The 24,379-nt window shown below is 33.3% G+C and overlaps 1 protein-coding gene across 2 annotated transcripts; it reads right to left on the reverse strand.

Annotated features, from left to right (window-relative positions):
* Positions 1 to 20,468: 20,468 nt before the first annotated feature.
* Positions 20,469 to 24,015, reverse strand: SC-03 (thiamin biosynthetic enzyme). Of its 2 annotated transcripts, XM_041007113.1 has the most exons (4): positions 23,776 to 24,015; positions 23,565 to 23,680; positions 21,646 to 22,134; positions 20,644 to 20,990 (listed from the first exon to the last, which is right to left on the reverse strand). In XM_041007113.1, exons 1-4 carry the CDS (start codon positions 23,879 to 23,881, stop codon positions 20,835 to 20,837), a joined length of 867 nt encoding a protein of 288 aa, XP_040863047.1. In that variant the 5' UTR covers positions 23,882 to 24,015; the 3' UTR covers positions 20,644 to 20,834. The 2 variants fall into 2 exon arrangements, with proteins under 2 accessions (NP_001236824.2, XP_040863047.1); NM_001249895.2 differs by having other exon boundaries at positions 20,469 to 20,990; positions 23,565 to 24,002.
* Positions 24,016 to 24,379: the final 364 nt, after the last annotated feature.

The following is a 24,379-nucleotide window of genomic DNA, read 5'->3' on the forward strand; positions in this document are numbered from 1 at the left end:
TTGCTCCATGCAGACTTCTAATGAAGATTATTTCTTGATCATAGTAAACATTAATAATACTCATCTTGGGCAAAAGAGGCACGTGCCAAAAACCATTTAAGGGATATCCAACACTAGTCTGTAGAATGATATAACGGTCTTACAAAGACAAATATATGTGAGTAGTGGCTTATCACGATACATGATTTGTGGTAATCTTGTCTAAAATGCAAAATTTTCCTATCTACCTATCTAAAAGGGTCAACTTTCCTCCACTAATCTTTCCCACACTAGGTATATAGCCCAAACTAGAATACTCATTAGACTTATGTGTGTTGACTTTAAACAACAACACTATAATGGAAAAATCACATAAAGGGAAGTTGAGTTGCGATCTTAAAATTTTTTGCAACATTTTCGCAAGTTTAAGAACAAATTTTAATGCAAATGAGAATAAACGAAGAATTTTACAACAAAAACAAAACTTAGTTATAAAAGTGATAATGACAACTCAATGTTAGTCAACAAATGAATGGAAGAAATAAATAAAACAAAGAGTTTTATACTAGTTTGTCTCTACCAATGAGCTTAGATCCAATTTTAGGCAACCCACTAAGTTTCACTAACTTTCAATTAGGTTATAAGTATTGCTCACTGCCACTTCTGGCTCTTACACAAAGCTTATCCCTAAGCTTTTACAACCTAAGTATTGTATTCTACCACTTCTATCTCTAAAACAAATCAACGGATTTGTTTAAGGTTGGGTGCACATAGACAAGATTATCATATTACAAAAGATGAATATGCAAGTTAAGCACTATCTATTTTTCTCTCAAGATTTTCAAAAGTGTTTTGAGAGCTTTACAACTTATGCAATATTCGAATACAAAGAACTTGAATGTAGGAGATAATATTCAGTTCAAAATTTGAAGCTTCAACAATTCAACTCTTCTGGTATACATAGACTTTAGTAGCAAGTAACTGTTGTCTCACAACGACCTTCAAATTGTGTCTGTTGCTTTGCATGGAGAAGGTGTTCATTCAAGCATTAAATGCAGTCAAATCAACTTGAGCAACACCTCTTCTGTTGTAAGCATTTGTCAAATCAACTTTTACTTAGAGCAGGTGTACATAATAGTGGAAAATCTTTTTATGTGAAGAAAGTGTTTAAACTCAAATGTTCTTTACTTTTTTTTCAACTAGACATATCCTAGGAAGGATGTGATGGAAGCTTGCTTGAGAAGCTTCTATGGAGGCTGGATCTTTGAGCTTCAATAAGGTCCTTCAATGATGATTTTCAGCCATGAAGTTGCAACGAAAGATAAATGAGCATAGGAGAGAGGAGGCGCCACCCACTAAAGAATAAGTCATGGAAGGAGAAACTTCACCACCAAGAGAGTATCTTAGATAAGAAGCTTAGAGAGGAAGTTTCAATGGAGGAAGAGAATAAGAGAGAGAGGAAGGGTGTGGGAATTCAAGGAGATTAGGGAGAGAAGTTGAACTTTTAAGTGAGTCTCACAAGTTTCCCATTCATTAAAGTTATGACAAATGTTACACATGTTTCTATTTATAGCCTAGCACATGGAAAACTTCCTTGAGAAGCAAGGAAGGTATCTTCGTTGGGAAGCTAGAGGAAGAAAGCTTCCTTGAGAAGTTAGAGGGGGGCTACTCACACCCCTCCAATAGCTATGCTCAGCCCCATGCTAAAATATATGAAAATACAATGGGAAGCTTCCTTAAGAAGCGAGGAAGGTAGCTTCCTTGGGAAGCAAGGAAGAAAACTTCCTTGAGAAGCTAGAGGAAGGGAGGGCTACTCACACCCTCCAATAGCTAAGCTCACCCCCGTGTCAAAATACATGAAAATACAAAAAAAGTCCTTACTACAAAGACTACTCAAAATGCCCTGAAATACAAGGCTAAAAACCTATACTACTAAGGTACCCTTAACTTGTACCATTAATTTGTAGGGTACCCTACAAACCTAAAATGGACAAGATAGAAGGCCCAAAATAAGGAAAACATATTCTAATATTTACAAAGAAAGGTGGGCTCATACTTAGCCCATGGGTTCAAAATCTACCCTAAGGCTCATGAGAACCCTAGGGCCTTCTCCTGCATGTCTAGCTCAATCTTCTTGGAGACTTCTATCTGATGCCCTTGGGGGTAGGATTGCATCATCCCCTTCCCCTTGAAAAGGATTTGACCTCAAATCTAGAGGTTCTTAAAACTCTAGGCTTCTTCCCTTAACACCAATAAAAAGAATAAAAACATATATATTAGTGGTGTTGGGTATGTTAGAGTAGGGTAAGGTCTGAAAACCCTTTTCTTGGGCATCTTCCTATGAGGGAACATGGTTCATCACCAACTCAATGAGTGGTGCTACAAGTATAGATAAATATGGGACAAACCTTTTGTAAAAGTTTGTTAAGTCATGAAAGCCTCAAATTTCCCTTATACTTGGTGGAGTGGGCCACTTAGGAATGATCTTTATTATCTTAGGGTCCATGGGAACCCCTTGATCACTATTTAAAAAATTAAGGAAAGTAATGCAATAAAACATACATTTTTCTATATTTTCATGTTGATTACTCCTACCAAAAAGTATGACAAACCTAAGGTGTTCCATATAAGCATCTAAGTTTGTATTGAAACCAAAAATAAGAACAAACCTACCTAATGAGTCCCTATGTATGTGAATCATGAAGGTGTTGGATGCATGGGTGATTTTACAAAAGAGGGTTACACCACTCAACACATTCATCATACCACCTATCATAGGGATTTGGTGCCTCATAATACCTATTTTGGGCACCAACAAAGCACAAGGATTTAAGCTCTTACGACCCAAACCCTCATCCAACAACTACTTTACATGAGGAATAACCTCAAGCTCAAGAGGTACGGTAGTGCTAACAAGTGTTCTTTTACAAAGGAGAAGATATGGAGGTTGTCTAAGAAGGAAAGTTTCTTTAATGTTTGTCTTTATTGCAAAATGACTTTCCTTCATAGATAACCTCTTGGAGAAGACACTTACCTCCTTACACTCTTCCTTAACTATTAAAGTTTGTTCTTCTTTTCTCTTTCTATTATTTTCCTCATCCCATTTAAGTTTTATTTCTACTTGATCCTTAGCTACCTGTGAAGGTGCTTGAGGATGAAACACAAACTTTACTTCAAGGTGGGTGAGGGTTATCTCATTAGTTAGGCCATTATAGATTATTTTCCTATCATATTGTCATGGCCTACCTAAGAGAAGGTGTCCTGCCTCCATAGGAACTACATCACAAGTCACTTTATCCTTATATGTTCCAATGAAGATGGGCACTTTCACTTGTTGATTGACTATCATCTCCCTTTGCTTATTGAGCCATTGAAGTTTGTAAGGCTTTGGATGGGAAGTGATAGCAAGGCTCAACTTAGAGACTAATCTTGTGCTGCAACAATTGCAACATGAACCACTATCTACAATGAGCGAGCATGTGTTATAAAAATTTACACCTTGTGTGAAAAATATTCTCCCTTTGAGATTGGGTCAAGTCACAAGATTGGCCCCCTAGAAGCCTTCTGACCATTAAAAGGTCCCTTTCTTCTCGGGGGTAGATTTCTTCACTAAATTCTTCTCCTTTTGCTTCTTTACTTTCACTATAGGAAGGTGAAGTAGTATCCTTATCTTGGCTACTATAAATGCATTGGTCCCTCAGAATCATGGTTTTCTTGGCGGGGCATAGAGAAGCAATGTTTTCTCTTCCAAGACATTTAAAGCATTTTATAGAACTAGTCTTCTCTTACTAGCCTTAGAGGGTGGCTTTTCTATTGTCTTCCCCTTATCATCTTTGGGATTAGAAGGTGCAGCCCCTAAGATGCCTTGACCTTGGTCTTTCTTTGGATAAGAGTGAGAGCCATTAGATTTTGAAGTAGGCTTGGCTTCCTTTTAAGTTGTTGCTCTACCCTTATGGAAAGTTTGACTAGGTCATCTAGGTCCCTATATGGAAGGAGTTCAACCTTGTCCTTCACTTCCATATTAAGTCCACTAAGGAACCTAGCAATACTTGTTCTTTCCTCCTCCCTAAGCCCAATCTCAAAAGGAGTAGTTCCATTTGCTGCCTATACTCTTCATCGTTCACACTCCCTTGTCTAAGCCTTTGGAGCTTGTCCATAAGCTTCCTTTCATAGTAGGAAGGGATGTGTCTCTTCCTAAGGGCATTTTTCAAGTCATTCCAATACTCTACTGGAGGATTCCTATGAATCCTTCTTTCCCTAACAAGGTAAGTCCACCAATAGATGGCATACCCTTGGAAGCTAAGGGTAGCCAAAGGAACCTTCCTTTCCTCACTTGTATGATGGCAAGCAAAGAGTTGCTCAACATTCATTTCCCAATCTAAATAAGCATCTACATTGTCCTTCCCATGGAAGTATGTGAGGTTAATGTTAGCCTCTTAAGGCTTTCTTTCCTTTTCTCTCCTATTTGAGTGAGGTCTAGGATGTGACATATGCCTTCCTCCATAATAGTTACTAAGTTCTTCACTTAGGCTCTTGTAGGAGTCATGACTATTATAGGAGGCATATTTTTATTTTCGTAACTCTTTTAGTATTTTTCTTCTTTCTTATTCCCGTATTTGTTCCCTCTCATCTTGACTTATTTCTACCCGCTTTTTTATTTTTTCTTTTCTTTCTATTTTTTCTTTCCATAACTTTAGGAAACTCAACTCATCTAATATTCTAGATAGAGGGTCCTTATGACTAATACCCTCACCATTATCATTATATGAATGATGACTCATGTTGGTTCCTAAGTTGTCGTTCTTTCTTGTTGGGGGTTTACAAAAGGTAAAAGCTAGGGTTCAAAAGAACTCAAGATAAGCGTGATAAGCAACAAAAAGTATTATGCAATAACAAGATAAACTAGGTGTGACTAGTAAAGAAAATAAGCTATGAAAGTAAGAAAGAAATTAAAGTACAAGAAATATAAACTAAGCGGGTCCTAAGAGTGTTTGGATGACCACATTTAAGGTTCCCAACAAAACACTCACTATCCTAAGGGAAAAATGCCTAAAATTATTACACACAAATGGAAGTAGGGTAACCTATTGGAGGCTCCCAACACACTTCCAATGAAAGGCCTTTTTGTTACAAAATTTGAAAGCAATGAAGGTAAACGTACAATTGTCCAATTAGAAGTAAATTGCCAATTACAAAATTACAAAAAAGTCCTCAATTTCGGTGGTTGTTCTCTCTTTGGTGTTTCACTCAATTTGGAGTGTTTCTTAGTCCAATAGCTCTTAAGGTGGTTGGCCCCTTGCTTCTTAACTCAAATTTTTCAATTGATGGAACCAATCCTTCTTTCCAATTCTTTATATGGCAACTCACAAATAAGGAAACAAAGAGACAAGCAATAACCAAAGATCAAAAAATAAAATGAAAGCTAAACCAATGGAGTTTTAACAAGACAATTTTTCAAGGATTATTCAACAATTAAAGCAATTAAAAGCACATAAAAGCAAGCTAGGACTCAAAGAGAAACCTAGAATGGCTCTAGAGTAGAGTAAAAAAACTATAAAAAAAAAGACTCAAGAAACCTTTAGTTTTGAAACTTTTTTTCACACTACTTTTCAATTGAAATTTCAGAACTAAGATTTGTCTAAAATAGACACTAATTATAGAACAAATTTTGAGCAAAAACAACAAGCACACTTCTCTTTCACTTTTTTTTCCTCGACATTGATTTTCCTGCCAACTTGTATGATTTTTTTTTCTTTTATCCAAATCACTTGGTTCTTTTTCTAATTTTTTTCCAGATGTCCGAAAAATTCAGTAAAAATTTCAATTCAAAATTCACAGTGACCAATTCCCAATAATTTTTAAAAGTTTTTATATTCAAGATGCCAGCACTAGCAATTTCAGACTTCAATTTTTTTAAGCATGGTATGTTGATTGTCTTAGGTTTACTTTCAACTTTCCTATGTATGTTAAACTCACTAGGCCTGTTTATCACAATTTTAGGAGTTCAACATTCACTTAGGATCAAAATTTCAGCCAACAATTCAATCACCAAAACTCAAATTCACAATAGACACAATCATAAGGAAACCTAAAAGTTCAAGAAATGGTTCACAATCAAAGACTCTCTAAGAATTATGCATGAACATGTTAAGGACTAATTAACATACAAGATTTGACTCAAATCAAATAATAGGCTAAAAAATTTCATACACTCATGAACAAATGAGTTAGACAAAGAAACAAGAAAAAATAAAATTCAACATAACATAAGGAATCTTATGTGACAAGTTTCATGACTAGACATGACTTCTATGACAAAACTACAATAGGTGAACATGTCACTCTAGAATTTTTTTAGGTTTTCTTCTACTTTAATGTTTTTGTAAGAATTTTATGGTTTAGGTTTCAGCCACAAAAAATAGCAATACAAAACTCTAAGGAACCTGTGAGTTAGACAAAGAAACGAGAAAAAATAAAATTCAGCACAACATAAGAAATCTTATGTGACAAGTTTCATGACTAGACATGACTTCTATGAAAAAACTACAATATGTGAACATGTCACTCTAGATTTTGGAGGTTTTATTTTACTTTAATATTTTTGTAAGAATTTTATGGTTTAGGTTTCAGCCACAAAAAATAGCAATACAAAACTCAAAGGAACCTAAACTCAACACAATTCATGGTTCAAGAACAAAAACAAGGAATTTGAACCATGGAAAATCAAATCTAGCTTTTATAGCAAGTTTAATCAGTGGAAATTATAAAAAATCATGTTAACAACATTCTGCACAAGACATGTGGGGAGATACATGGAGAAAAATAAAGAAACAACAATGGCAGAGAAGGTAAGGCTGAAAATTAATGGAGGTTTAAGGAGCACCTAGTTGAAGCTCTTGTGCTCTGATACCACTTGATGGAAGCTTGCTTGAGAATCTTCTATGGAGGCTGGATCTTTGAGCTTCAATAAGGTCCTTCAATGATGATTTTCAGTCATGGAGTTGCAGCAGAAGATAAAGGAGAAGATATGAGAGGAGGCGTCATCCATTAGAGAATAAGCGATGGAAGGAAAAGCTTCACCACCAAGAGAGTGTCTAGGATAAGAAGCTTAGAGAAAAAGCTTCAATGGAGGAAGAGAATGAGAGAGAAAGACAGGGGCGTGGAAATTGAAGGAGAAGAGGGAGAGAAGTTGAACTTTGAAGTGTGTCTCACAAGTTTCTCATTCATCAAAGTTGTGACAAATGTTACACATGTTTCTATTTATAGCCTAACACATGGGAAAATTCCTTGAGAATCAAGGAAGGTAGCTTTGTTGGGAAGCTAGAGGAAGAAAGCTTCCTTGAGAAGCTAGGGAGGGCTACTCACACCCTTCCAATAGCTAAGCTCACCCCATGCTAAAATACATGAAAACACAATGGGAAGCTTCCTTGAGAAGCAAGGAAAAGAAGAAAGCTTCCTTGAGAAGCTAGAGAGGGGGCTACTCACACCCCTCCAATAGCTAAGCTCACCCCATGCCAAAATACATGAAAATACAAAAAAGTCTCTACTACAAAGACTACTCAAAATATCTTGAAATACAAGGCTAAAACCTTATATACTAGGGTATCCTTAACTTGTAGGGTAGGGTGCCATTAATTCATAGGCCAAAATACAAGGCCCAAAAGAAGGAAAACATATTCTAATATTTATAAAGAAAAGTGGGCTCATACTTAGCCCATGGACCCAAAATCTATCCTAAGGCTCATGAGAATCTTAGGTCTTTCTCCTGCATCTTTGGCCCAATCTTCTTGGAGTCTTCTATCCAATGCCCTTGGGGGTTAGAATTGCATTAGGATGTTTAAACATTCTCTGCATAAAGGGTATAGAAAAAAAATATTAACCTAGTCTTTAATGCTTCACAGAACTAACGTTTTCCTACCGTTGTTTGATCCATTGGACGTATATACCATGCTTCCATCTATTAGCGTATCAAACGAAAATTTTGAAACTAAGTATTTATTTGTATCAAATCAAAAATATTGAGGGTCTTTAATTGTCTTATGACTCAAAAAAATTTTCAAAATGACAAATTCATGCATGAGGGCATAGGGGTGGGCGTCGATCGGCTTTGAGTCGAAAAATCTCAAACTGATAAAATTCAAGCAATGAAAAATACAGTTGCACTTATTTGTTTGAGCCTTCAGATTATAATAGGTTAGTTGAATTAAATTTGAATAATTATGGGTGGATAATTTCAAATCAGCATTCCTACATGATTTCTTACTCCATCATCACAAAACATATTTGGTAACTCCTCCACTACCGTCTCTCAAAGGACATGTGTGCTTGGCACACACTCTCTTTTCATAAAAGACAACACAATCTCAACAATTTGGAGAAAAGTGTTGTCTTAGAAATTTGAGAATGTTGTGTGATGACCCACCATCACTATTATCTATCTCTCATGTATTATGAATAAATGTTACTAATATGTTTTTGTGACATTTTATCATATGTTGCATATATAACCCATATTGCTAAAGTCTTTTTGTGACATTTTTAAACTTTAGCAACATGGACTATACTCAACATATGATTAAATGTCACAAAAACATATTAGTAATATTTATTCATAATTTGACTACATTTTTTGATTGATGTCAAAAACTTTTAGCAACGTTTGTTTAAGTGTTAGACAAAAAAAATATTTTTAAAGTCTCATATATAATAGTGGGAGTGCACATATGTCTTCCATGGTACACATGTAGGGAACCTATAGACATAGTGAGCCATAAGTTCAAGGAAACTTATTTTCAATCTTTCAAGTATTGTTCAATGGAATTCCACATTAGTTGGATTTTTTTTTCAAATCGAGCCCACCCATGATACCTGTCAATTGCTATTTTTTACACCCATTCAAATCCGATTAATTGTCTAATCCCATCCATTTTTACCTTTTTCCCTTCCTTAAATTGTGTATCGATTCGGTTATTGTTATTTGCCCAACCCTATGAAGGCATGAAAACTTATAATATTCATCAAGTATGTATTTTTGTGGGTGGGTATATGAGCTCGAGTCCACAATCCAGACCACAAAGCCTGTGTTCGTGCGGATTATAGTCCTAAAAAATTTTAGTATGTCTACCTGTTAAACTCATGAACTTTACAGGCTTAATCCGTGAATCCCTCTGACTACCTGTATAACAAAGAAACACTTTTGACTTTAGTCATTTTACACTTGGCATTTGATGTGTTAAAAATTTGATGTTTTGTTATTTAGTATATATTAGTCTTGGAAATATTTGATGTTTTTATTTAGAGTTGAATGTTTATTATTTAATTAAACGCTTATATTTTTACTCTTTTTTTTATTATGTAGTCTTAGAAATGTTTGGTATTCTAGAGTTCAATGTTTAATATTAATAGAATGCTTATAATTATATTTATTTTTTAATGTATTATTATTCTCTACCTTATCTTAAAGAAAAAAGAAATTTCAATTACTTGACAAATGTACTTTTTTAAAAGCTTTTATTAGGTCCATTGGTTGGCCCATTTAACCTCGGCTTAGACTAAAAAATTTAGTCCATTTAAGTTTAAAGATCGAGCTTATGTGACGTTCTAACATCTGATCTAATAAGTTAATTATGATATAAAATAATTAATGTCCTTATATATAACACTAAAATTTTTAATATATATTTAATGCACATATAAGTTTACATAATAAATTTTGTGATAATTAATTTTGATCTAATAATTAATTTTTGACATATATAAATTTTTATTAGACCTATAATTTTTATTTAAAATTTATATATGTAAACAAATATATTATTAGATCAAAATTATTTGTAATAAGACAACAAAATGAAAATTTTCTTAATGTAATAATTATAAAAAACTATAATTAAATTTATTAAAAAAAATTAAAAATATTTTTTTAAAAAAAAGAAATAGGGAATACAAGTTTATAATTTGTATTGATAATTCATAAGAATCATATGAACTGTGAATTCGATTAAATTATATGGAGTGTGAATCCATATGATTATTAGTAAAAATAATTTTTAAAAAATCGGAAAAAAAATATTAGGTGTAAAAAAATCTATACGGTTGCAGGAAGAAAAGGGTTGTACTCCCCTATCTATTTCATTGTTAGCGTCATGTATGTATTTCATTGTTAGCGTCATCTTTCTGCCACATCAACTATATCAACATCGTCAATGGTTATCCTCAAAATCCACTTAATATCATCATGTGCCAATTCCATAGTCTGAACCCGTATTAACCCTAACGGGATCCTCACAAAGCAATCCTCCTAAGGAATATAAGTCTAGGTCCTTCAATGATGTACACAAAATCACAATGGATCTCTTTATTCTTTAAATCTTTTACCACTTTCTTTCGTTAAATAATCTTTATTTATACTTTAAATTAGCCATTTATAAAAAAAAAAATCTATGCTACTCATTATTTTTGTGATTATATTGTAACAATACTTAACTTTTCTAATTATGACTTGTAATTATAGTATATATCATCCAAAAGTGATAAATATACAATTTATAACGAATTTTCTTGTAAAACCATTTGAAAACCAAGAATCAGTTAAAGACAAAACAACGACCCACAATCTAGAAAATATATAATAAATTGAAAACAACACAAAAATTTACAAATCTAGATATCAATTTAAGGTTAAGAACTCTAGTTTGCTAGTCAGAAAATTATTTTTCCAAAATAATGACTACAAAAATCCAAAATCATGAATTAGTCAATTGTGTTCATCAATGTAGCACATCTCATGCAATACGACAACAACATAGCGCCTTATTTTTAATTAAATTATAAATTCATTTTTAATAACTTTAAAATAGTATGTGTTTAGTCCATTATTGTTAACTTTTTAGTCAAATAGAGTATATACACTTCTTTTTATGCAACAGTGTCAGTGGCTACAAAGTACAAAATACACCACACGCAACACTCGACTCAACATGCAACAGTGTCAGCTCCGACTTAGCATGGAGCAGGCTAAGACTCAAGAGTAGAGTAATGACTGTGACTTTCAAGATCACAAATGCAAGTATTTTCTCAAAACCAGTTGAAATCGGAGAACCACCGGTTTAGTCCGGTTTTCACGGTTTAACACCGGTTTACGGGTTTGTAATTCGATTTTATGTTCTTCGGTCCTAATGACTATCGGAACCAGATACAGTCGGTTCGCGGTCTGATGGTTAGTCCGGTCCAATTTTCAAAACCTTATTATAAGTAATACTGAGACATGTTCTATGCAAAAATTCTAGATAACGATTAACTTCAATACACAAACTCATATATCAACCAAATCACACCATGATATACAAGTTTTTTAATTCAAAACCATCAATATGCCATCAAGATTTGAATCAACCACGAACAAGCCAATACAGTTAGCTTTCCTTATCACCACAACTGTCACAATCATAAAACTAACGAAACTTTAACTTCACATGCATCACTCTTCTTCCACAAAGCTTGAATCTTTCTCATTTTCCACCACCAAAGAGAGATTAAATCAAGGAAACAACACCATATTAAGTTTTAGAATAGAAGACTGAGAGGGATATAGACAATAAGTAGAAGAAATGGAAGGAAAAAAATAGAAACTTACCTCACCCAAGGAGAGAATCCACCACTCTTAGCACACAAATGAAACAAATACAATAAAGATAGTAAGGGGGAGTGGGTAACATGAGTTTATGGGCTGAAAAGATAGAGCGGAAATTACAAAAATGGTGTCGCTAGGAGTGGGATTTTAAGGGTAAAAATGTAAAGAGATTAAATGTAAAAACTTTATATTAAAAAAAGTTGTTTGAATCTTCTCCTAAAAGCTAGAAGTGCATGGCCAACCAGAGAGGGAGATGGAAAAATATTATTGATATGTGATGTATGCCTGTTAACCTATTAGTACAATTGATTCGCAATAAATTTAAAAACTGAATTAGAAACAAGTTACCGATCGAAAATAATATATGAAGGTTTTAAAACAAATATGACATATATTTTGATTTCTATACTAATATAATTATGATTGATGCACTTCCAAATAACACAAACATTTTAGAGAAATTTTTGTCAAAAGTTAACAAAATTCAAAAATTTTATGATGACACTAGTGATCTCAAATGAAAAAAAAAAAAAAAAAAAAAGCTTCTCACCTTCATATAATGTTATTTGTGTCTCGATCGCAATTGAAAATTTGATAAAACTTCACTGACAATCACAAAACATACAAAATATCATTTCAATCTAATTATGATTAAATTCTCATTATTTTGTTGCCTATAAGCTATTCTAGTATTTTCTACACTGCTAGATTTAAATCATATTGTATTTCTGAATATTTGTTTGCACAAAAAAACACCCTTATATATTTTAATTATTTGTTAGTGTAATTTTTTTAAATTTACTATTTTTAAATTATTCAATCACTTGATCACATATGTCTTACAAGGAGGTAGGGTGGGTGACAACAATAATCCATCCTATAGGTAGTCAAAGCTAAGCATGGACACAACAATGACAATGAATTAAAGTAATGATCTCAGTCGATCCAAAGAGAAAATAAGGATTTAAGAGGAGTAGAAAGAGTTCCCCACCATATTCAATCGTCAATGTCACATGTTCCTGAGTAGGAGAAAAAAGAAGATAGACATGTAAATCTTTAAAATAAACATTCTAACACCTTTAAACATAGGCTTATAAAATACACTTCAAATACCTTTTATTCATCTTATAAACAAGGGAGTTCAAATCATTTTCATAAATGTTATAACAAAATACAAAAACATAGAGTAAATTTTTCTTAGAAATATAAGTTTTCACAAGGGCTTCTCAACCCTTTTCTTTTTAATAAAAACTATCAACTTGAAAAGAAAACGATCTCTTTTTGAAATCATGTAAGACATACATATTTACAAGATGTTTCATTTAAAGCCAATGTCAATATACATAATAAATAGTTAAACTTTAAATATAAAACCATACATCTTTGAATAACATCATGTATATGTATAAAGGTTCAAGGTTAGCCTCCATGGCGACCAAACATAAGTAAAGAAGTATCAAAGTAATAGTAAGTAACTAAGATGACTGAACACATACAAAAGTTCTCGAAACCTAGGTTTACTTATATCAATATCCAAAAGTGGAAAAACCTAAGTCTCAGAACAATCATCAACCCAAGTCCTACGTAATAACTTTGTCATCAAGAAAGTATATGTTCAACAGAAGTGATCCTACTAACGAGAACCCTATGAAGAACTCTCGAAGTGATCCTCCAGCACTCAAAGATGCTAACCCACAAGTGAAAATTTGTCCTGACACTATCATCCAAACTTGAAAATGTTGGTGTAAGGGATGAGTTATTGTAACATCTCAATTTTCGTAAACTAGATTAAAAAAGATTGTTATTTATAAATAAATAGAGTTTTAAAAAAATGATGAGATTTTATAAAAAAATAAATAAGGAGATATAATTATTAATTAAAATAATGATTTGAGAGAAAATAAAAAGAATATTTTATTTATTTGTTTGATAGAGAATAAAATAAAGTTTGTTTTTATAAAATAATAAATAATAAATAAATAAATAAAGTAAATAATAGGTCGTAAATGCCCCTAGCTATAAATAGCAACATGCTAGGTCAGTTTTCATACTGACTCCTCAGTCTCCTCTGCCTCACAATTTCGTTTCTTCTCTCTTCTCCCAAAACCCTCTCTTTTTCTCGCAGGCCACCTAACCTATCTCAGATAAATGACGATCTCGGACTCGTTCACCGTTGGATCGTCGTGAAATTTGAGCACTATGTTCGCAGCCCAATTTCGAGCATTCTCACCATTGGGAATTTTGATATCATGTTTGAGCTGAGAGAAATACCTTTCGCATTGTAGCCTTTTCCTTTCCCACAGAAACTCAAAACGGTCTCAGTAAAATTATGATCCCGGTTTGTTTAACCGTTGGATTTTCATGAAATTTGGATATGTTGTTCGAAAATCAATTTTTCACACTTTCACCGTTGGGATTTGCGAGATAATATTCGTGGAGGGAGAAAAGGAATTGCATGAAGACAGTACAAGTGGAGGCTTCAATCTCTTCTCCGTCTCTCTGACGTTTGGGAATTCTATCGGAGCAGTCGGGGGAATAACTGGAGGAATCTTAGGGAACCGCTAGAGATGCTGCTATTGCTAGCTGAAGACACGTGAGTCCGCTTAGAGGTAAGGGATGAGTTATTCACAATTGGGAATTAGTGAGAACATGTGTAGGGATCCTTAGAGATATCAATTGGAATGAGTTTTTGGGTGTTTTTGCAATTTTTATTTTATCCTTTTAATTATTACAGTGAATTATATATGTTTGATGAATCAGTTGATGTCCCAATGAGAAATTGCTATGAAATTGATGTGTTCTTGTGTTGAGTGTGGAACCCCTTAGAAAAATTAAGCTCTTTTTATTAACGTAAATTATATTTTAAATAATATTATTCAATGACTTATTTTATACAAATTATTATCTTGTTCTAATTTTTCTACGACGATGATCAACATGTTATGTGTATATAATTATTGTAATACTAGAATAATAAATTAAAGAAAATTGTAAGGTTAATGCCTAGTGGTAATTTCTTTTGATGTAATATTAAATTGTTATAGAAATCCTTTGATTAAAAATAATGTAGTTTAATTTACTATATACATATACATATATATGTTTTGTATCATGCAAATATTATTATTGTGTGATGTGTATGAGTTATAAGGTGTAATAAGTTATTATAATGGTATTATAATATTATAGTGAAGATTGAGTAGTACAAAGTTGAATGTGTCAATTTGCGAGATACATGTAAAAATGAGATGATTGATGTGATATTATGAGATGTTAAACTGTGGGCATGATATTTGATTGTGAATAAGTGTGTGTGTTTGACACTTGATGTGACAATAATTATATTGTGAGCTATGAATTATACAATAACTCGACCAATGTTATCTTGAGAAAAACGTTGATGCGCAGTGTTTAAGAGAAAATGTAGGTTTCCTATTCAGGAACCAGTGTTAAATTGTAGCACAATGTGTTAACCGTGTTTGAAACACGAGTGTGAGGTCGGGGGTATTGTATAATTCATGAGCAGTGCTTATAAATGAAATATGTGATGGTGGATTGTGACATCATGAGATGTGAAATTATGAATGAGTTTTGGTTGTAAATAAGTGTGTGATTAATTCTTGATGTGACATTATTTGTGTTGTAAGCTGTGAATTGTACAATAACCCGACCAGTGTTATCTTGAGAAAAGTGTAAATGCGCAGTGTCAAAGAGAAAGCGTAGGTTTCCTATTTAGGAACCAGTGTTAAAGAGAAAGTGTAGGTTTCCTATTTAGGAACCAGTGTTAAATTGTAGCGCAATATGTTGTACGTGTTTAAAACACGAGTGTGAGGTCGTGGGTATTGTATAAGTCACGAGCAGTGTCTGTGTGCTAAAATGATTTTAGGGGTTGGACCTGAATCAGGAGGGAGAGGCCCTGATGGACTCTTCGGAGTGTAGGTCTTGGGGGTCACCGGGTTTGAGTGCTCCTTTAAGCCTATGTTGATCCCATATGGTTGGAGCATTCTCGTAAAACATCGTGACCCTGACTGGTCTCCCTATGATCTTACTTAGTGAGAGTGACCTAACAAACTCATTGTGTGGTGTGTCTTGTTATGTACTCCTAAGCACCCCAAGGTGGTTTTTCACTAACATGGTACCACATTGCATATAGGCTTGAGTCTTAGCATAACTGTCTCATGCGCTTGCTAATTGTTTATTATGAAATTGAGGTGTTATTATTTCTTGATCAGAGCGTGTGATTCTTGTGTAATGTGATTGATGATTGAAAAGTATGATTGATGGATGAAAAGTGAACTTTGAATGTCAAAGTGGTGGAATTACATGAATTACGTGTAAGTAAGTTTTATTTGGTTTATATGTATATCTAGTTGTCTTGTTCTCTAAAGTTAGGAAAGGGATAACTCACTCCCGTTTGTTGTTTGTGTTGGGATCAGGGAATGATCTTGAACTTTGTGTTTCGGGGGAACAAATGAATAGGTGGATGACTATGAAGAATCTCATGTTAGAGGACACGGGAACACCGCGCTCTGATAGGATGTGACATTAGGATATAAGTTCTATATTAATTGTATGAAACTTAGATGGCCTTCTTTGAGCCGAGATGACTTTATTATTTATTTGGACAAGTTTGAATATGATGTAGAAGAAAGTGAATGTGAGCCTTTTATCCATTTGAAAGGCTTGTATTTAAAAATGTTTTAAAAATACTTTTAATTAATATTTAAATTTTTATTCTTTTATTAACATATATGTGAGAGGTAGAGGGTGTCACAGTTATCCTCTCCTTTAGAAGTCACAAACAAAAAGATATCATACACCAAACCTATATAACCACTATGTGTGGTTTACTAACAAACAAAACTCTTATAGTAACTTGGTTCATATGTCTATCACGCATTTTTGATAGGTTTGGATGGTCCAATGTTTCGTAATTGGACAGTCCATCCAAACCCAATATTTTGATCATTACAAAATATAATTTTATGATGGGCTAATAGTTTACTCTTAAGTGAAACAGGAAGGGAATACATGTTTCATACCTAGTGTTTCATAATTAGATTATCCATCCATACCTAATATTTTGATGATTAAAAAATATAAATTTATGATAGGCTAATGGTTTACTCTTAAGTAAAACAAGACTTATCATGTATAAGCACATGTGGTAATGATACTATATCCTATGCTCTTATTAGTTATTGTCCATTCATAACTAGGACTTGCTTTTTAAAAGAGTTATATCTAGTGTCCAACGTGTTGTTGTAAATAACCATCCAATCACTTGTGAAAACCAATGTCTATACATTGAACCTTTAAAAGTGTGTCCAATAGATTTATTCACTTAACACAAGGCATTTTATATTTAGTATAAGTGACTTGTGAAAACAAGACTTATCATGTATGAGCACATGTGGTAATGATACTATATCCTATGCTCTTATTAGTTATTGTCCATTCATAACTGGGACTTGCTTTTTAAAAGAGTTATATCTAGTGTCCAACGTGTTGTTGTAAATAACCATCCAATCACTTGTGAAAACCAATGTCTATACATTGAACCTTTAAAAGTGTGTCCAATAGATTTATTCACTTAACACAAGGCATTTTATATTTAGTATAAGTGACGTCTAATCACATACTGGATTCAAATTATCTAAAAAGAGAAGTGCTCGTATCAACTCTCTTGTACATTCTCTTTGCCTCTCCTATTTTGCATGTTAACTTTGAATTTCAAGTATGTAGAGACAAAATAGAAGATAATAGAAGAAATCAATAAAGCATATTCCTCAGAGGTCGTTATCGCTGGAGAGATGCGCACATGTAGTTGTCTGTACTTTTATTCCTTCTCTTACCTCAAGCAAACGACACGTTGCACAAGCCCCCAACTGTGAGATAACGGTCATATCAAGGAATTCTTAGATCTCATAATGGATCTCTTCTATGAAGTCTATAAAAATATACTCAAGCACTGATATCAATACATGAAAACAAAGAGAAAAACAAGCGAGTGGATTTGAACTGCTAAGATTTTGTCAAGTCATTGGACGATACTACATTGTGCTTAAATTGTCATCCTTTACTTTACAAAGTTAATTGAGTGTATTCACACTAAGTGTTTATCCACTCTTTGAGTGTTTTGAATATGTGTATTCATTCAAACCTTTGTTGCTTGTGAAAGTCAGGAGTGGCTTAGTGTGAAATAATACTTGGTGTTCTTAGATTTAGGGAAAATCTAAGGGGTGTATCAGAAGTGGCCTAGAGAATATTGTTGTAGCCAGAAGTGGCGGGACATGATATGTGTTTGTAATCTAATTTTGATGGATAGTACTCGTTATAAGCTTGTAAAGGAGAACTAGATGTAACTATGTTTGAACAAACTAGTATAAACTTAAGTGTTTCTACTTCTCTAAAGCCATTTGACGTGTATTCTCTTGTGCTTATTTTGACACACTTTGTCACAAAAGTCTATATTGGAAAACCTTTGTAAAAACTTTTTTCACTAGCATTGGACGATAGTCTATTTCTGTTTTCATCAAAGCTATTTTTTCTATACATTGGATGATACATTCAAAACCTTGTTTTCAGCATATCTAATTGAGAAAACCATACTCTTCACGAAAAGACTTTCATCTTTATCTAATTCATTATTCAACCCCTTGTTCTAGTGTGATATTTTTTATTTTGATTTTATTTATCCTGGTCCCAACCTACTATTAAGCTTCTCCTACTTTAATGGTCTTATAAAACTTTTATAAATGATGGTTAGAGTTCACATTTTTTCCAAAACAAGTGATGCTCTTCTCTCAACCATGAATATGGTTCCGTTCTAATCAGGAGTGTCAAATAAGGCTCACGAGTCCCTCGCGCTAACCGAATTCGCTATCCTTAGTCAGGTTATCACCATTCTTCATTCCCCTAGGTTCTTTTGAACCGTTTGGATCATCCCTCAATGTGCCTAGTGTGAGTCATCTATTCTTTCTCAACGTTTCCTCACACTTTCTCATAGTGTAGAGATTCGTTGTCCTCGAATTTTTGGTTACATGGTACGTACGAACGAGCGTTAGAGGACTATGCTATAACCGAGTCTAAAGCAACCCTCTACCTCAAGCACTTCCATCTCTCTAATCATGTCTCACACTCGTCACCAACTTACATCTACTTCTCATTCTATTCAATTTTCCTTTCTTATGTCCTTATCGTATATGATGTCTCATCAAGTCTTCGACTTCACAAGTTGTCATCACACATCCAATGAGAGGAAAAAGTGTTGGCTCTTTTCAATCCCTTAGGGTACCATTACCATAGTCCCTCAAGTGGATAAGTCCAGTTCTCACACCAACAAACTAGCCAACATCATTACCATAAAAGTAATTCATAAGCATAAACTTTCTACAATGTTGAGGGTCGAATACCCTAACACCCAAACCAAGTGCGGATAGGATCACAATATCTCATCACCGCATCTCATCACACTTAATCAATGTATAAACATAAGCTTTCTAAAATGTTGAGGGTCAGACACCCCTGGACCCAAACCAAAGCATGGAATATGTCACAATTAAGCAATATTCATAATCAATATTCACATCATACCTCATCGTGCACAACTTCATCATTCATCAATTATCCTTCTCACACAAGAGACATACACCACTTCCAATCATACAATATCTCATCATTCATTGATTATTCTTCATATTCTAGACCACATACTCAAACCATGAACATGTACTCATTTCATAATTCTTGAACCTATTTTAGAAGCATCAAACACACTTATGATCTATAGCTTTATTTCCATTATTCTACACAAATGCATTTAAGTTACATTACCCACACCTTCATATCAATTTTATCTATACATTTTCCCTCATCAAGCTATTTTTCAAAGCACACATCTCACATTTCAAGTTACCATACTTAGTATCACATTATCATTAAAATTATCACTTCCACTAACATAAACCATCAAGCAATAATCATAGATTTGCAAAAAAACAATAATCTCTTAGTCTCTTATTCATGCTTCCACGAGGCTTTGAGATACAACAAAATTTCGGTCAAACCACTAAAATCCGTTAGAGGAAACTCGAATTTTATGAAGAAAGAGGCGAGAGAAGAATCACAGGTAGAGAATGAGAAAATAAAAGTGACAATTTAGTTCCAACGAGTCAACACCACCCTTGACACTCTTAAGAGAAATAGATTCAAAGGTGTCATGTATGTACTTTAGTTTGGATGAATGGAGAGAATTCATATGAAGATAAATTTATCCTACTCTTATAAATTTAAAAATAATTTTAATTTTTATCTTTTAAGACTTAACTATCAACACTCAACAAATTCAAGAAAAAAATAATATTTATCCAAAAATTTATCTAGAATATTAAAATATATTTCTCTAAAAAAAATTGCAAAAGCATTATCAGTTTTTAATTAAAATTTATTTTTAAAAATATATTACTAAGTAATTTAAATAAAATCTTTTAAATTCAAAGCTCATTCGCGTGCAAAACAAAATATACACTACTAATTTTGTGAACCGCACCAAAGCAGGGTCGGCCCTCCCCGTTACAAGTGTTTGTTGACACTTGATAACATACGCAACATGTAATCCTCATTTCAACATGAATATATTCCTATCTTCATATATTAAATAATAATAGTATAAAACATATATATTAAATAATAATATATTGTTATTCTCTTTCCTTAATGTTCTCATCTAATACATTTTTATGTTTATAAAAAAATGCACTTAAAAACTGGCATTCTTATACCGTAAGAGTGTAAGACAACTACACATAGAATTGGATTTAAATTCGACATTATATCCAAAAAAAATACACTTAAATTAGAGGAATACTCCTTTAATTAAAAAGGACATTTTTTAATCATTTTCGATCAATACCTTTTTAAGGTCCTTATTAGAGATTTTTCAAATAAAATGAGAACAATAATATCGCATCAATTACTTCATTGTCTTTTTTAAAAATTTAAAATAAAATAAATTGAACAAAATATAAAACTTGAGACAAAGGTGTGGATGGTACCCTACCCATACCTTCAAACCTTCATATTATTAACAAACTTCGTAGAGAGTCACATCAACCACCCCAATAGATCACTACCAACACCTTCAAAGCTTAATTCCCTAACTACAAGTATTATTTCTAGTTGCAAGCACTGATATTTTAACTTAAATTTGTTGCAACATTAATTAAGCGTCTGCAATTTCAGCAGATTCAGCAGCAGCTAGGACAAGCTCAGGATGAACGTTTCCTACAGAATCCAAAGCATTGGGAAGTCCCAATGATCTCAAAGCCAGATGGGCTGCTTTCTGCCCTGAAATCATCATTGCTCCAAATGTTGGACCCTGCATTCACAATTGAACAAAGCTCAAACAATTAGATACTTCATTTTATGTCTAGAAACAAAAATTAGGAGATATTTTCACATATTTTTCTATTTTCTTCAAGAGTTCTGTTCAAATACTGGACAGACAAATATTTTAAGAAACAGTAGTAATGTACTCAAAAGACAAAAACGCTTTTGAATGTACAACAAAGATAAACAATTTTTTTTTAAAAAAAAAAACTGTTTTTGAAAAAAGACATTAATTGTTTTCCGAACCAGTTAAGTTACAGTATATAAAAAAAAAAACTAGAGAATTATATTATATGAAAACAATTAACCAAGATTTTCTTCTTTTTCATATATGGTCAAGTTTACTTCTCTCCTCTTCTAATTATCAAATGGGCCAAAATATATAGATGCAACCAATTTAAATTCCTTTTCAGTCCTAGTTTGCTGTTGAACCCATCACATAAAGTATCTCTATGTCTATGCCAAAGAAAGCAATCTCAATTCTCAAAAAAGACGAAGTGTCTATGAATATCAAAAGGTAAAAATTTTACCATTCTTGGAGCACCATCAATCTCAAATTTTATCATCCTTAAAAAAATTAAAAAGAAAAATCCCAAATTGAACAAGTGGCACAAGAGTATCATCAAGTGATAATAGAATTTTACCATCCTTGGAGCACCATCAATCTCAGCAACTTCCATCCCAGTAACAATCATGCCAGGCACAACCTCCCTAGTGAGCTTCACAATGGCATCCTCTGCCTTGTTCATGTCAAGGGCTTTCATCCCTGGCACACTATCAATCAACCCAATGCTCTTGAGCCTCTTCACCCCAGTGGCGCCAAAGGGTCCATCATGGCCACAAGAACTCACCACCACCTTAGCCTCCATCACATTGGGGTCCATGCAGGATTGAGTGTCATGGTTCATTGAAACCAAGGCCCAGTTTGTCACCACCCCACCAACTCTCCCGTTCTTCACAATCAAGTCCTCGGCCGCCACGGCGTTGAAGAGCTTCACGTTTGGCCTGGCCAAGAGCTTGCTCATGATGGTGGAAGTGAACAATGCAGCGTGCTTGATCACCACGTAGTTGTCTTGTTCGTCATACTCAAGACCAAGCTCGTCTAGGAAGAGGTGTGCGGGCTTACGCACTACCTGCACTTGCACAATCATCATACACCATTAGATGATCTTGTGTCATCAAATTAATTATTCATGTATCTTCACATTCGATCGCATTCTTCATTATTTGTTTCATACCCTTTAATATATATATACTCTTAAAAATCACATAGTTAACAATTCAGAAATCACAATTATAAATAGTGTAATCAAAACGGACGATGAAATAAAAAAATCAATATACACACTCTTTTTTTTTTTTGAAGCTAACATACAATAATAACAAAAAATATATATGTGAAATTTTTCCATTGAAAAAATGCTGGTCCAATTTGACTTTTGACCGGACCAATTAACTGATTTTAACATTTATTTGTCTGTTTATTAAATCTAATTATAAATCTACTATTAACAAATTTCCATTATTTCTCTATTTATTAAATAAAAATATTAATTTTTTTTACTAGTTCATATTATTAAGTGTATTTCTATATTAGTTTAACACTTTTTTATAAAATACGCTTAAATATATTTAGTCCTTATAATTGAGGATTTTTGTGTTTTTTTCATTATAAAATTATTATTTTTTTTATTTTCAGTCCTTAATTATAAATTAAATTTATTTTGTATAATTTTCATTTTTGTGACATTTTAGATAAAAAAATTTAATTTTCAAAGTAATCAGTAGTTTAAGGACTAAAAATAAAAATATAATTTTGTAAGAATAAAATAAATAAAAAAATGCTAAATTGTAAGGATTAACAAAATATTTAAACCTATAAAATATCAAGTTGCTATCCAGTATTTTAATTATCGTTGGCTAAGAAATTTATAAATTATTAAATAAGCTTTTCTTTAATTTCGAAAACTATAAATGTTTTAAACATTTAAAGTGTTATTAATGATTATTTTTTCTTCCTATAACAATATTCAATTTTTTTGCTGAATATATTTAATGATAATTGTTATAATAAGTTAATAATTTAACATAAATTATAAGATATTAAATACAGACATTTTAATCAAAGTATATTAGTGTTTTATGATGAGTTGCATTTTTTTAAACAGAACAACAAATACAAGTAGATATTTTTTATAAAAAAGAAAAGAAAAGAAAAGAAAAATAGAGAGGCTATGTACATAAAATGATTTTTACATTAGCAACAGATAGCCATTAAACTTTTTTTTAGTATAAAAAAATACAGGCATTAAGGCACCATTTGTCACGATAAGATTTCGCTTTCTATTAAAGATCCAATGCGAAAAACAACACCTGTGAGTCTGTGACTGAGTCATCACATCTAAAGTTTATCCTTAATTAAAAAAGGAAGGATAAAATGAAGTGGTATTATGTTCGAAAAGATTTTTTTTTTATTGCCTTGTAAGTTTCCAAGTAATAATAATAATAATAAAACAAGAGAAACAAAAAGGGAAGCCGCGGGTTGATAGGATGAGTTACCGACCATGGCAGAGAAGAGTTGGCCGCCGAGCCAGGCGCCGCCGCCGGGGCTGACGGACTGCTCGACTATGGCGATATTGACGGAGGGGTTTTTGGAGAGCTCGTAGGCGCACGAGAGACCCGCGGAGCCTGCGCCGACGACGACGACGTCGGTGTCGGCGTGGGTGACCATGTCGGTCATGTACCTGCGGGTCATCTCGCGCGACACGATCGACTCCCTAATCGGCTCGAACCGGAACGAGCCGAAGTCGTAGGGCGGCGGTGGCGCTGCCGCGGACATGGAGGCGCGTGGCCTGTGGGGGCGGAGAGTGGGGGTGGCATGGAAGGAGGGGAATGATGAAGATGATGATTTGTTGAAGAGGGATGAAGGGTGTGATGTGAGGAAGGAGGAGGTGATGGTGGAAGAAGCCATGTTTGTTTCAGTTTCAGTGGTGAGTGGAGTGAGTGAGGAAACAACGGAGTTAGATATTTATGGATGGGACTTGAACAAAATTGGAAAGTTTGAAAGTACTGCTTTAGGAGAACGGGTTTCTAGAGAATGCATGGAGGACACGTGGCAACTTATCATTGAAAATCAACGGTGCTGACTTTTGAATCGAGATCATTTGCGTTGATTTATCTATCAGTTACATTGTACCATTGGTACTTTGGTAGTGCAAAGACTGCAAGTGGAGTTTTCTTTACCATTTACCAAGGGGTAAACGGTAAACTCGGTACAGATAAATTGAAGGATAAATAGTAAATTTGATTTCTAAGATGTGAGGGTGAAAAATTAATTTCTCAAAAAAAAAAAAATCTTTGAATGTGTAAAAATATGAT

The sequence above is a fragment of the Glycine max genome, chromosome 12 (genome assembly GCF_000004515.6).
Source record: "Glycine max cultivar Williams 82 chromosome 12, Glycine_max_v4.0, whole genome shotgun sequence".
Classification (NCBI taxonomy): Eukaryota; Viridiplantae; Streptophyta; class Magnoliopsida; order Fabales; family Fabaceae; genus Glycine; species Glycine max.